This window comes from Schistocerca nitens, chromosome 9 (assembly GCF_023898315.1).
Source record: "Schistocerca nitens isolate TAMUIC-IGC-003100 chromosome 9, iqSchNite1.1, whole genome shotgun sequence".
Taxonomy (NCBI): domain Eukaryota; kingdom Metazoa; phylum Arthropoda; class Insecta; order Orthoptera; family Acrididae; genus Schistocerca; species Schistocerca nitens.
Genome location: NC_064622.1, coordinates 425670814 through 425686453, shown reverse-complemented (window position 1 = coordinate 425686453; position 15640 = coordinate 425670814). Strand labels below are relative to the sequence as shown.

General features: G+C 45.6%; 1 protein-coding gene across 1 annotated transcript in view; it reads right to left on the bottom strand.

Annotated features, from left to right (window-relative positions):
• Positions 1 to 15640, bottom strand: part of LOC126204293 (hatching enzyme 1.2-like) — a 160020-nt gene that overhangs the window by 37829 nt on the left and 106551 nt on the right. Inside the window, exon 4 of the mRNA XM_049938681.1 lies at positions 6371 to 6676. Within this exon, the coding sequence (XP_049794638.1) occupies positions 6371 to 6676 (306 nt within the window). The remainder of the gene's footprint in view (positions 1 to 6370; positions 6677 to 15640) is intronic.

Here is a 15640-nt window from a genome sequence, read left to right as displayed (position 1 = left end):
ACCAATGAGTCACAATTATGAAATACGGCTAAGGAACTGTAGGACCTAGTGTATTAAAGTTGAAAATTTTTATTTTATTGTTGTTGTTTTCAAGGAAATTCTAATCTCTCCTTGTAACTGATGTTCACTGTTTAATTATTCTCATTTATTGTGCAAACCAGAAGGAAACTTGGGCTTGTGGGTCACTCCCTTGTTAAATGCTTGGTTAGTCTTAGTTACAGTGTCGGCTTTGGTTGGGTATATTTTAAGCTTTAGTATTCTGGTCTGACAGGTTATTGTGTGTTTCCTTTTTACTGTTGTGAACTATTTTTGGTATATTTGTCGCCTCCTTTTTGTATAGTTGGTGACTTTCACAGGGGCATATTAGAGTATTTTATCGCGAGTTCTATACGAGGTGCATTCAAGTTCTAAGGCCTCCGATTTTTTTTCTAATTAACTACTCATCCGAAATCGATGAAACTGGCGTTACTTCTCGACGTAATCGCCCTGCAGACGTACACATTTTTCACAACGCTGACGCCATGATTCCATGGCAGCGGCGAAGGCTTCTTTAGGAGTCTGGTTTGACCACTGGAAAATCGCTGAGGCAATAGCAGCACGGCTGGTGAATATGCGGCCACAGAGAGTGTCTTTCATTGTTGGAAAAAGCCAAAAGTCACTAGGAGCCAGGTCAGGTGAGTAGGGAGCATGAGGAATCACTTCAAAGTTGTTATCACGAAGAAACTGTTGCGTAACGTTAGCTCGATGTGCGGGTGCGTTGTCTTGGTGAAACAGCACACGCGCAGCCCTTCCCTGACGCTTTTGTTGCAGTGCAGGAAGGAATTTGTTCTTCAAAACATTTTCGTAGGATGCACCTGTTACCGTAGTGCCCTTTGGAACGCAATGGGTAAGGATTACGCCCTCGCTGTCCCAGAACATGGACACCATCATTTTTTCAGCTCTGGCGGTTACCCGAAATTTTTTTGGTGGCGGTGAATCTGTGTGCTTCCATTGAGCTGACTGGCGCTTTGTTTCTGGATTGAAAAATGGCATCCACGTCTCATCCATTGTCACAACCGACGAAAAGAAAGTCCCATTCATGCTGTCGATTCGCGTCAACATTGCTTGGCAACATGCCACACGGGCAGCCATGTGGTCGTCCGTCTGCATTCGTGGCACCCACCTGGATGACACTTTTCGCATTTTCAGGTCGTCATGCAGGATTGTGTGCACAGAACCCACAGAAATGCCAACTCTGGAGGCGATCTGTTCAACAGTCATTCGGCGATCCCCCAAAACAATTCTCTCCACTTACTCGATCATGTCGTCAGACCGGCTTGTGCGAGCCCGAGGTTGTTTCAGTTTGTTGTCACACGATGTTCTGCCTTCATTAAACTGTCGCACCCACAAACCTTTTGACACATCCATAACTCCATCACCACATGTCTCCTTCAACTGTCGATGATTTCAATTGGTTTCACACCACGCAAATTCAGAAAACGAATGATTGCACGCTGTTCAAGTAAGGAAAACGTCGCCATTTTAAGTATTTAAAACAGTTCTCATTCTCGCCGCTGCCGGTAAAATTCCATCTGTCGTACGGTGCTGCCATCTCTGGGACGTATTGACAATGAACGCTGCCTCATTTTAAAACAATGCACATGTTTCTATCTCTTTCCAGCCCGGAGAAAAAAAATCGGAGGCCTTAGAACTTGAATGCACCTCGTATTATAGTATTGGATTCTGTTAACCTGAGCGCTGGATACCTTACTTGTGTTGTCCGGTGTATGTGTTTAGAGTTGTTGAAATTGATTAGTAAATATTGCAGTATTGTTAAGCATTTAGGCCCACACAGCCCCCATCCACATTCGACTCCCACCGTTTACTGTACCACACTGCTCTCTGAGTTTTTATAGCCTCTGTTGATGTCTCCAGCATTAAGAGACGAAACGTTAAGCACAAAAATGTTCCTTGGAGCACGTCCTAGCCCCTATACAACAAAATTAATGAAGGTCGCAAATACAGGCCGTGAAACCCCGTATTGTAATACGTGGTAATGTTCTCTAGATATTAGCAAGTAGTGTAGAAATCGGGCGGGAACAGAGAAATGGAGGGTGGTTTACTATGGTCAAACCACGAGCTGTTCACTGTCAGAAGGTGGCGAGGGGAAGCTCCCGCGTTCGACACGAGTAGCGAAGTCATATGTGAAAACATCCACGTGAAATTCTTGGGTTTTCGTATCGTATAGGGTTTTGAAAAACTTTGAATGCATCCTTTCGGCCCTCTTGCTGAGGCCTTCTTTTGAGAACAGGCCGATCTCTGTCGGTCGGTACCATAACCCAATAATTTTTAACTTGATAGCCAACGGCCGCGAAACCTAAATTCCTATCAACTGTATCATTGTCAGTGTGGTAAATGGAGCAATGTTGACAACTGAGGCTGCAGCTCACATGGTTACAAACTACTGATTTCAGTACTACTGATTTCAGATCGATTCCGTATTTCTGGATTTCCGGAAGGCTTTTGACACTGTACCATACAAGCGGCTTTTAGTGAAATTGCGTACTTATGGAATATCGTCTCAGTTATGTGACTGGATTTGTGATTTCCTCTCAGAGAGGTCACAGTTCGTAGTAATTGACGGAAAGTCATCGAGTAAAACAGAAGTGATTTGTGGCGTTCCCTAAGGTAGTGTTATAGGCCCTTTGCTGTTCCTTATCTATATAAACGATTTGGGAGTCAATCTGAGCAGCCGTAGTTTGCAGATGTCGCTGTCGTTTATCGACTAATAAAATCAGCAGAAGAAGGAAAGAAAATTGCAAAACGATTTAGAAAATATATCTGAATGGTGCAAAAAATGGCAGTTGATCCTAAATAACGAAAAGTGGAGGTCATCCACATGAGTGCTAAAAGGAATTCGTTAACCTTCGGTTACACGATAAATCAGTCTATTCTAAAAGCCGTAAATTCAACTAAATACCTAGATATTACAATTACGAACAATTTAAATTGGAAGGAACACATAGAAACTGTTGTGGGGAAGGCTAACCAAGGACACATAGAAAATGTAACAGACCTACTAAGGAGACTGCCTACACTACGCTTGTCCGTCCTCTTTTAGAATACTGCTGCGCGGTGTGGGATCCTTACCAGATAAGACTGACTGAGTACATCGAAAAAGTTCAAAGGAGGGCAGTACGTTTTGTATTATCGCGAAATATGGGAGAGAGTGTCACAGAAATGATACAGGATTTGGGCTGGACATCATTAAAAGAAAGGCGTTTTTCGTTGCGACGGAATCTTCTCACTAAATTCCAATCACCAACTTTCTCCTCAGAATGCGAATGCGAAAATATTTTGTTAACACCGACCTGCATAAGGAAAAACGATCACCACGATAAAATAAGGGAAATCGGAGTTCGTACGGAAAGATATAAGTGATAGTTTTTTGCGCGTGCTATACGAGATTGGAATAATAGAGAATTGTGAAGGTGGTTCAATGAACCCTCTGCCAGGCACTTAAATGTGATTTGCATAGTATCCATATACCGGGTGATCAAAAAGTCAGTATAAATTTGAAAACTGAATAAATCACGGAATAATGTAGATACAGAGGTACAAATTGACACACATGCTTCGAATGACATGGGGTTTTATTAGAACCAAAAAAAAAAAATACAAAAGTCCGACAGATGGTGCTTCATCTGATCAGAATAACAATATTTAGCATAACAAATGGTTCAAATGGCTCTGAGCACTATGGGACTCAACTGCTGAGGTCATTAGTCCCCTAGAACTTAGAACTAGTTAAACCTAACTAACCTAAGGACATCACAAACATCCATGCCCGAGGCAGGATTCGAACCTGCGACCGTAGCGGTCTTGCGGTTCCAGACTGCAGCGCCTTTAACCGCACGGCCACTTCGGCCGGCGCTTTAGCATAACAAAGTAAGACAAAGCAAAGATGATGTTCTTTACAGGAAATGCTGAATATGTCCACCATCATTCCTCAACAATAGTTGTAGTCGAGGAATAATGTTGTGAACAACACTGTAAAGCATGTCCGGAGTTATGGTGAGGCATTGGCGTCGGATGTTGTCTTTCAGCATCCCTAGAGATGTCGGTCGATCACGATACATTTGCGACTTCAGGTAACCCAAAAGCCAATAATCGCACGGACTGAGGTCTGGGGACCTGGGAGGCCAAGCATGACGAAAGTGGCGGTTGAGCACACGATCATTACCAAACGACGCGCGCAAGAGGTCTTTCACGCGTCCAGCAATATGGGATGGAGCGTCATCCTGCATAAACATCGTACGTTCCAGCAGGTGTTTATCAGCCAGGCTGGGGATGATGCGATTCTGTAACATAGCGGCGTACCTCTCACCCGTCACGGTAGTAGTTACAAAACCAGAATCTCGCATGTCCTCGAAGAAAAAAGGCCCGATAACGGTAGATGTGGTAAATCCAACCCATACCATGACTTTCTCGTCGTGCAATAGAGTTTCCACGACAGTTCTAGGATTTTCTGTAGCCCAAATTCTGCAGTTGTGGGCGTTGACAGACCCTCGGAGCGTGAAATGAGCTTCGTCCGTCCTCAACACGATACTCAACCAATCGTCATCTTCCGCCATCTTTTGAAACGCCCACACCGCAAATCCCCTCCACTTCACTGAATCGCCAGGTAACAGTTCATGATGCGGATGGATTTTGTACGGATAGCATCGAAGGGTATGCCTCAGTGCCAACCAAACAGTAGTGTATGGAATGCCGGTGCGACGTGCGACTGCACGAGCGCTGACTTCCCCGTGCACAGAAGAACCCGCTACAGTCTCCATTTCTTCCTTAACTGTCTCAGCAGCATTACGCCTTGTGCTCAGTCGGCCACTACGGGGTCTACCGTCTAAACAACCCGTGGCTTCGAACTTCGAAATCATTCTCGCCACAGCTTCATTTGTCAACCGAGGTTCGAATCCCCTTCCTATGGCGATAGGATCGTAACGCTGAACTAGCACATTCCCCATTCTGATAATAGAGCTTCACTAAAAGCGCCTTTTCAGGTAACGTCAACATGCTGCGTCTGCTGGCGCATCTGATTCTTTCCTTTTTTTTCTTTATTGATTTTCAATTCCCCTCAAAGGGGGCGGGCTGGCAGCAGCTTAGTACGCTGCTCTACAGCCTACAGACTTTTTTAAAAACGGAAGAAGAAAAGAAACAAGAAAAACAGGCGATAAAACGGTGACTTAAAGTGTAAAATGGCGGAAAAACGCGGAAAGTTAAAGCAGAAAGCAAAAGGGGTTGGCAATGTTAATAAAATACACAGGAATCAGACAAGTAACGTAGTAGACAGACAATTAAAAAACATGGTGACAGTCTGGTTTCTGTTCGCAAGAGATAAAAAAAAAATCACAGCCAGCTACAGTACGATGGCCGTTCGCAGCACTTCCCAAAAGGCACAACACGGAACACTCACTGTAAAAACACTCACTGTAAAACACTGCACGAAAACGGCGGCACAAAGATGACACTCCCAAGCCAAAGGCAGATGGGGGGGGGGGAACCTAGAGGAGGGGGAAAAAGAAGGAGGGGGGAGGAGAAACGAAAAGGGGGGAACCAAGGAGGGAGAGGACTCATAAGGGGGGAGAGGGGCAGGGCAGACGCGAGAGGGAATGAGAAGAGGCAGAGGAGGGATGTGCAAAAGTACTCAGGTGAGAGAAGGGGGCAGAGAGAGGGGAGGTGGGGAAAAAAGAGGATCGAAGGGGGGGGGGGGAGAGGGAGGCCGGGAAAAGGACAGAGGAAAGGAGGGGGAGTGAGGATCAGAGTTGATAGGAGGGATAAATGGAGGGGCATCATCCGGGAGGGGGAGTTGATGGAAGCCACCTTGGGAAAGGAGATGAAGGGTGTAGAGATGGAGGGTAGGGGGGACACAACAGTGAAGACGTAGAGTAGCAGGGGGCGGGGACAAGAGAGGAGAGGAGCAACCAGGGGGTGAGGGGGATCAAGGCGGCGGGAGGTGTAGAGGATGCAGATATGTTCGAGGAATAGGAGCAGATGGGGGAAAGGAATGAGGTCATAGAGGATCCACGCGGGGGACGGGAGGCGTATACGGAAGGCGAGGTGGAGTGCAGGACGCTCAGATTCATTATCTCATTACAGCCCCTTTTATACATGATTGTCATGCGCCATCTGTTGGACATTTTGTGAACTTTGTTTTTTTGTTGTTATAATAAAATCCCATGTCATTCCAAGCATGTGTGTCAATTTTTACCTCTCTACCTACATTATTCCGTGGTTTATTAAGTTTTCAAATTTATACTGACTTTTTGATCACCCGGTAGACGTAGATGTCCTGCGACGCTTACCGGCGGCACGCGCGCAGATGGCGACTCACCTGGCTCGATGTTCTGCCAGTTGATGGTGACGTACTTGTCGCGCTCGTAGCGGTTCTGCTCGTGCAGGAAGCCGAGCGCGTGCATGAGCTCGTGCGCGGGCGTGCCCAGCGTGCCGGTGCAGCCCGGGTCCTGCAGGTTGACCTCCTGCGCGCCACCCAGCCGCCCCACGCTCGACCAGCAGCCCGTGTTGCCGTGCGTGATGTAGATGTAGTCCGTCTCGCGGCCCGTGTACGGCCGGAAGCGGACGCACGTCAGCTTGTGGTAGGCGCGCATCGCGCCCTTGATGTTCGCCATTGCTTCGTCACCTGCGGAACCGCACCGCACGCTTTACTCCTTCTTCTTTTTCTCGAAGGAGTGCACTGTTGGCACGACATTCATATATAGTATCTGATCAAAAGTATCCGAACACCTCTATGTAAGGCGAAATTTTTTTGTAGCGGTAGCCCTCGTCACAGCTTAAAAACAAGATGCACACGTGCATTGTCAACTCAGACATAAAACCTGAAACATCACAAGCCGGTGCAGCCGCAGTTCCCGATGTACAATAGCAAATTGAAAGCCGCTGCCATCAGCTACCAACGATGATACACTACTGGCCATTAAAATTGCTACACCAAGATGAAATGCAGATGATAAAGGGGTATTCATATTATACTAGAACTGACATTACATTTTCACGCAATTTGGGTGCATAGATCCTGAGAAATCAGTACGCAGAACAACCACCTCTGGCCGTAATAACGGCCTTGATGCGCCTGGGCATTGAGTCAAACAGAGCTTGGATGGCGTGTACACATACAGCTGCCCATGCAGCTTCAACACAATACCACAGTTCATCAAGAGTAGTGACTGGCTTATTGTGAAGACCAAACGTTTTCAATTGGTGACAGCTGGAGAATGTGCTGGCCAGGGCAGCAGTCGAACATTTTCTGTATCCAGAAAGGCCCGTACAGGACCTGCAACATGCGGTCGTACATTATCCTGCTAAAATGTAGGGTTTCGCAGGGATCGAATGAAGGGTAGAACCACGGGTCGTAACACATCTGAAGTGTAACGTCCACTGTTCAAAGTCCGGTCAATGCGATCAAGAGGTGACCGAGACGTGTAACCAGTGGCACCCCATACCATCACGCCGGGTGATACGCCAGTATGGCTATGATGAATACGCGCTTCCAATGTGCGTTCACCGCGATGTCACCAAACACGGATGCGACCATCATGATGCTGTACACAGAACTTGGATTCATCCGAAAAAATGACGTTTCGCCATTCGTGCACCCAGGCTCGTCGTTGAGTACACCATCGCAGGCGCTCCTGTCTGTGATGCAGCGTTAAGGGTAAACGCAGCCATGGTCTCCGAACTGATACGCCATGCTGCTGCAAACGTCGTCGAACTGTTCAGGCAGATGGTTGTTGTCTTGCAAACGTCCCCGTCTGTTGACTCAGGGATCGAGACGTGGCTGCACCATCCGTTACAGCCATGCGGAGAAGATGCCTGTCATCTCGACTGCTAGTGATACGAGGCCGTTGGGATCCAGCACGGCGTTCCGTCGTTCCGTATTACCCTGCTGAACCCACCGATTCCATATTCTGCTAGCAGTTATTGGATCTCGACCAACGCGAGCAGCAATGTCGCCATACAATAAACCGCAACCGCGATAGGCTACAATCCGACCTTTATCAATTTCGGAAATGTGATGGTACGCATTTCTCTTCCTTACACGAGGCATCACAACAACGTTTCACCAGGCAACGCCGGTCAACTGCTGTTTGTGTATGAGAAATCGGTTGGCAACTTTCCTCATGTCAGCACGTTGTAGGTGCCGCCACAGGCGCCAACCTTGTGTGAATGCTCTGAAAAGCTAATCATTTGCATATCACAGCATCTTTTTGCTGTCGTTTGAATTTCGCGTCTGTAGCACGTCATCTTCGTGGTGTAGCAATTTTAATGGCCAGTAGTGTATTTACTTGAAGCCTAATCCCCAGCACCAACGGTGGGTGAATCTTCTGGTGGAGTAAGGGACTATGGCTGTTCAGTGTTCAATAAAAACAATACCAATCGCTGTTGTACAGGTTTATTTATAGGCAACCTGTTTCAACGTTACACTACGTCATCTTCAGGCCTAAACTACTCCAATCCAGTAACCTTCGTGCTATAAATATAGCAGTGTCTTTAACTAGTCTCGTAACAGCTATTACCGGCATACATGGTGTTTCATGTTTTATGGCTTGCGGTGATAATGCACGTGTGCGCCTTGTTTCTAAGTTGTGACGAAGGCTAATGGCGTAAAAAAATTTTAAGGTAAGCTGTAACTCACGATGTCTGTACCCTTAAATGTCTGTAGATATAAGGAGCTTTGTTTTATCTGGTTTCCTTGTTTTTAGCACTTGCAAATGGGATAATGTTGTCCTGAAAAATGTTGTGGTAATAATCACACGATTGACAACTGGGATGAATATCCTCATTACTGCTTGAATAACAGTTGTATGATGGCTTCACATTAGTTATATTGTATTGGCAATAAAGCAATATCAGCACAACGGGTCGATCAGCAGTGAGCACAGACTTCGGAAATGGATTAGTCACTGGATGTCAGCCGAGTAACAATCCATTTGCGACCATTCTAAAGTCACCCCGGCAACGGCCTTGCCGCTGTGGATACGCCGGTTCCCGTCGGATCATTGAAGTTAAGCGCTGTCGGGTGTGGTCAGCACTTGGATGGGTGATCATCCGGGCCGCCATGCGCTGTTGCCGTTTTTCGGGGTGCACTCAGCCTCGTGATGCCAATTGAGGAGCTACTCGACCGAATAGTAGCGGCTCCGGTCACAGAAAACCATCACAACCACCGGGAGAGCGGTGTGTTGACCACACGCCCCTCCTATCTACCTCCTTATCAGAGGATGATACGGCGGTCGGATGGACCCAATGGGGCACTTGTGGCCTGAAGACGGAGTGCTTTAAAGTTACCCAAGTTGACTGTTGGTAATGTGACTCCGAAGTGGAAAAGGGTAAAGAACAACCAGAGCTAAACCAAGACGACCTAGACACCAGGTATTGATGGACGGAAACCACTCAACATTAAGGAGAGTAATTATGCAAAAAGCGAATGAAATCAGCGGAAGGAGTCACTCGCGAGCTCTAAAGAGCTATCGTCAGTCCAGCTAGTGCAGTGGTTGTCCGTGCGTTGTTAAAATTGATGGGGTACAATGGCCCAGCAACTCCTCATACAGAGTGTGCCAGTGACGCTTGACGTGACGTAAAGGGTGACGTCACAGAACAGTGAGAAAGGAGTTGTTTGCAGTGACGAATAACACTATATTCTGTGGCAATCCGATGGATGGGCCTGGAGGTGAATGCTTGGAGGACGTTGGCTGCCATCATGTGTAGTACCAACAGTTGTCTACAGAGACGGTGGTGTCACAGTATGGGGATACTTTCCGTGGGCTGGATTTGGTCTCCTTATTGCGCTTAAGAAAACGCTAAACGCTGAAGGATATGAACGTGTTACAGAATTCGGTGCTGCTTACGGTAGAGGAACGGTTCGGAGATGATTATTGTGTCAGCGTCACAATGGACCTGTTAAATCTGTGAGGTAAAGGTAGTGGACAATAACGTTCCTGAACGTACTGGCCTTCCCAAAGCCCTTATCACAATCCAATGGGTCAGCTTTGGGATCAGTTAGCACGTCGGCTTCGCTCCAAAATCCAGCGTCCAACATCTCTACTTTCTCTGGTTTGGGCTCTTCAGGGTTTGCCATTGCTCCACAGATATTCACACACCTCATTGAAAGTGTCCCCAGCAGAGTCGGCTGTCCGGATACTTTTGTTCAGATAGACGCTGTTTAATTCAGTAATAATCTCATGCCGCGCGGGGTTAGCCGAGCGGTCTAGGGCGCTGCAGTCATGGACTGTGCGGCTGGTCCCGGCGGAGGGTCGAGTTCTCCCTGGGCATGGGTGTGTGTGTCTGTCCTTAGGCTAATTTAGGTTAAGTAGTGTGTAAGCTTAGGGACTGATGACCTTAGCAGTTAAGTCCCATAAGATTTCACACACATTTGAACATTTGAACAATCTCATTTTTTCCTCAACGTTCGGGTTCCGTGATAATTTTTAAAATTAACAACGGAGGTTTAAAAAATCTTTGAATTTCTTATCATTAAGAGACGCAGAATAATGACACTGTCGGCATTTTACTGTCGCTTCATTTCCTGCTGCATACACTATTGCCATTTCGGCTTTGTTGTATTTGTTAAGTGCTTCATTATTGTCCTTTCGACATTAGTTACAATGCACGTCGTAGTAGGCTACATTTAAGAACATCATATTCATAACTTCTTGACAGATGAAAAGTATGTGGCAGACCGAAACTCCAACAAGGGGCCCTTTGCGTTCCGCGGACAAGTACTTTTTCTTTCCCATAGAAGCTCCCCTGCATAGCTTGCAGGACTAGCGTTCCACGAAGAAAGAATACTTTGGAGACATGGTTTAGCCACAGCCTAGGACATTCATTCCAGAATGGATTTTCACACTGCAGCGGATCGTGATGTCATTGTAAACTTCCTGGCAGACTAAAATTGTGTATCAGTGCTCTGGTGCAGACTGAAAATTGAATCGTATTCATAATTAGACCATACAGGGATCGTCATGTTAATGCTTCTTACACATCAACGTTGACAACCTACGTGATGTTTCCATAGTAGCGTAACATGAAGATACGAATGTGATGAAATAATGAATATGACATTCTTAAGATGTAGTACAACATGCGGTGTGACTATTATCGAAAGGGCTACAAATCACTTGAAAATGTCTACAAGGCCTAAGCTGCAACAACGACTAACTGCAAGGACGGATTTCTGACTGGAAATGGAGGAAAAAGGGTCCTATGAATATGTGTCCGGAAATGCAGCGTTTCACGGTAGATGGTGCTGACTTTCCCTTATGTGTTGTATTCTCAGCTTCACGCCGAATTCGGTACGAAGTATTGGTTGTATCACTTGAAATTACCGTTTTTGAATCTATTTAATGGTAGTAAGGTGTCAAAACCTGAGCACGAAGTGTCACCACCCCGTCTTTCGAACGAAAGCCAGTTGTACATATGGCATCATGATTGGCGTATCCGTGTGTGGCAGCCCTAAATGTGAACTAACATCGCCAGACTCAATTTGTCATGGTCATGTGTGACGGTATGTGTCTGTTCTGCCCTAACTCGACACGGAGTGCATTCGTCTGTCATCCTGGCCAGCATGTTCTCCGGTCTCTCAACCACTGAAAACATCTGGTCAGTGCCATTGGGTGTTGTTGTTGTGGTCTTCAGTCCTGAGACTGGTTTGATGCAGCTCTCCATGCTACTCTACCCTGTACAAGCTTCTTCATCTCTCAGTACCCACTGCAGCCTACATCCTTCTGAATCTGCTTAGCGTATTCATCTCTTGGTCTCCCTCTACGACTTTTACCCTCCACGCTGCCCTCCGATAATAAATTGGTGACCCCTCGATGTCTCAGAACATGTCCTACCAACCGATCCCTTCTTCTAGTCAAGTTGTGCCACATGCTCCTCTTCTCCCCAGTTCTATTCCATACCTCCTCATTAGTTATGTGATCTACCCGTCTAATCTTCAGCATTCTTCTGTAGCACAACATTTCGCAAGCTTCTATTCTCTTTTTGTCTAAACTATTTATCTTCCACTTTTCGACGGCCGGAGTGGCCGAGCGGTTCTAGGCGCTTCAGTCTAGAACCGGGCGACCGCTACGGTCGCAGGTTCGAATCCTGCCTCGGGCATGGATGTGTGTGATGTCCTTAGGTTAGTTAGGTTTAAGTAGTTCTAAGTTCTAGGGGACTGATGACCTCCGATGTTAAGTCCCATAGTGCTCAGAGCCATTCCACGTTTCACTTCCATACATGGCTACACTCCATACAAATACTTTCAGAAACGACTTCCTGACATTTAAATCTATACTCGATGTTAACAAACTTCTCTTCTTCAGAAACGCTTTTCTTGCCATTGCCAGTCTATATTTTATATCCTCTCTACTTCGACCATCATCAGTTATTTTGCTACCCAAATAGCAAAACTCCTTTCCTACTTTAAGTGTTACTAAAATGTAGACTTTCACGACCAGAAATATCATGTCCATTATAATTATCCGGGCTGTTATGACGTGGTCGGTTGTTGAATTTTGTCTCAATTGGACCTTCCATCGACCTACGGACCCCCTTGAACATGTCTCCCGCAGTCGGAGACGAAACGTTGGGAATTGAGACAAATTTCATCAACCGACCACGGCATAACAGCCCGGATAATTATAATGGACATGATACTTTAAGTGTCTCATTTCCTAATCTAATTCCCTCAGCATCACCCGATTTAATTCGACTACATTCCATTATCCTCGTTTTGCTTTTGTTGATGTTCATCTTATACCCTCCTTTCGAGACACTGTACATTCCGTTCAACTGCTCTTCCAAGTCCTTTGCTGTCTCTAACAGAATTACAATGTCATCGGCGAACCTCAAAGTTTTTATTTCTTCTCCATGGATTTTAATGCCTACTCAGAACTTTTCTTTTGTTTCCGTTATTGCTTGCTCAATATACAGATTGAATAGCATTGGGGATAGGCTACAACCCTGTCTCCCTTCCCAACCACTGCTTCCCTTTCATGCCCCTCGACTCTTATAAATGCCATCTGGTTTCTGTACAAATAATAAATAGCCTTCGCTCCCTGTATTTTACCCCTGCCACCTTCAGAATTTGAAAGAGAGTATTCCAATCAACATTGTCAAAAGCTTTCTCTGAGTCTACAAATGCTAGAAAAGTAGGTTAGCCTTTCCTTAATTTCTCTTCTAAGATAAGTCGTAGGGTCAGTATTGCCTCACGTGTTCCAACATTTCTACGGAATCCAAACTGATCTTCCCCGAGGTCAGTTTTCTATTCGTCTGTAAGGAATTCGCGTTAGGATTTTGCAGCTGTGACTTATTAAACTGATACTTCGGTAATTTTCACATCTGTCAACACCTACTTTCTTTAGGATTGGAATTATTATATTCTTCTTAAAGTCTGAGGATATTTCGCCTGTCTCATACATCTTGCTCACAAGATGGTAGAGTTTTGTCAGGACTGGCTCTCCCAAGGCTGTCAGTGGTTCTAATGGTATGTTGTCTACTCCGGGGGCCTTGTTTCGACTTAGGTCTTTCAGTGCTCTGTCAAACTCTTCACGCAGTATCCTATCGCCCATTTCATCTTCATCTACATCCTCTTCCATTTCCATAATATGGTCCTCAAGTACATCGCCCTTGTATAGGCCCACTATATACTCCTTCCACCTTTCTGCTTTCCCTTCTTTGCTTTGAACTGGGTGTCCATCAAAGCTCTTGATATTCATGCAAGTGGTTCTCCTTTCTCCAAAGGTTTCTTTAATTTTCCTGTAGGCAGTATCTATCTTACCCCTAGTGAGATAAGCCTCTACATCCTCACATTTGTCCTCTAGCCATCCCTGCTTAGCCATTTTGCACTTCCTGTCGATCTCATTTTTGAGATGTTTGTATTCCTTGTTGCTTGCTTCATTTACAGCATTTTTATAGTTTCTCCTTTCATCAATTAAATTCAATATTTCTTCTGTTACCCAAGGGTTTCTACTAGGCCTTGTCTTTTTACCTATTTGATCCTCTGCTGCCTTCACTATTTCATCCCTCAAAGATACCCATTCTTCTTCTACTGTATTTCTTTCCCCCATTAATGTCAATTGTTCCCTTATGCTGTCCCTGTGACACTGTTCAACCTGTGGTTCTTTCAGTTTATCCAGGTCCCATCTCCTTAAATTCCCACCTTTTTGCAGTTTCTTCAGTTTTAATCTACAGTTCATAACCAATAGATTGTGGTCAGAGTCCACATCTGCCCCTGGAAAAGTCTTAAAATTAAAAACCTGGTTCCTAAACCTCTGTCTTACCATTATATAATCTATCTGATACCTTCTAGTATCTCCAGGATTCTTCCATGTATACAACCTCCTTTTATGATTCTTGAACCAAGTGTTAGCTATGATTAAGTTACGCTGTGTGCAAAATTCTACCAGACGGCTTCCTCTTTCTTATCTCTCCCCCAATCCATATTCACCCACTACGTATGTTTCCTCCTCTTGCTTTTCCTACTCTCGAATTCCAGTCACCCATGACTATTAAATTTTCGTCTTCCTTCACTACCTGTATAATTTCTTTTATCTCATCATACATTTCATCAAATTTCTTCATCATCTGCAGAGCTAGTTGGCATATAAACTTGTACTACTGTAGTAGGTGTGGGCTTCGTGTCTGTCTTGGCCACAATAATGCGTCCACTATGCTGTTGGTAGTAGCTTACCCGTACTCCTATTTTTTTATTCATTATTAAACCTACTCCTGCATTACCCCTATTGGATTTTGTATTTATAACCCTGTATTCGCCTGACCCAAAGTCTTGCTCCTCCTACCACCGAACTTCACTAATTCCCACTATATCTAACTTTAACCTATCCATTTCCCTTTTTAAATTTTCTAACCTACCTGTCCGATTGAGGGATCTGACATTACACGCTCCGATCCGTAGAACGCCAGTTTTCTTTCTCCTGATAACGACGTCCTCTTCAGTAGTCCCCGCCCGGAGATCCGAAGGGGGGACTATTTTACCTCCGGAATATTTTACCCAAGAGGACGCCATCATCATTTAACCATACAGTAAAGCTGCATGCCCTCGGGAAAAATTACGGCTGTAGTTTCCCCTTGCTTTCAGCCGTTCGCAGTACCACAACAGGAAGGCCGTTTTGGATAGTGTTACAAGGCCTGATCAGTCAATCATCCAGACTGTTGCCCCTGCAACTACTGAAAAGGCTGCTGGCCCTCTTCAGAAACCACAAGTTCGTCTGGCCTCTCATTAGATACCCCTCCGTTGTGGTTGCACCTACGGTACGGCTATCTGTATCGTTGAGGCACGCAAGCCTCCCCACCAACGGCAAGCCCGCTTTAGTCCCTATAGAGCCATGTGGTTGATAGGTGACCGCACTGTACGTAGCCTTCAAAATGGCGTCCGTAAACGAGCTGCGTTCTAAGCATCTACATCTACATCCACATCTACATCCACACTCCGCAAGCCACCCAACGGTGTGTGGCGGAGGGCACTTTACGTGCCACTGTCATTACCTCCCTTTCCTGTTCCAGTCGCGTATGGTTCGCGGGAAGAAGGACTGCCGGAAAGCCTCCGTGCGCGCTCGAATCTCTCTAATTTTACGTTCTTGATCTC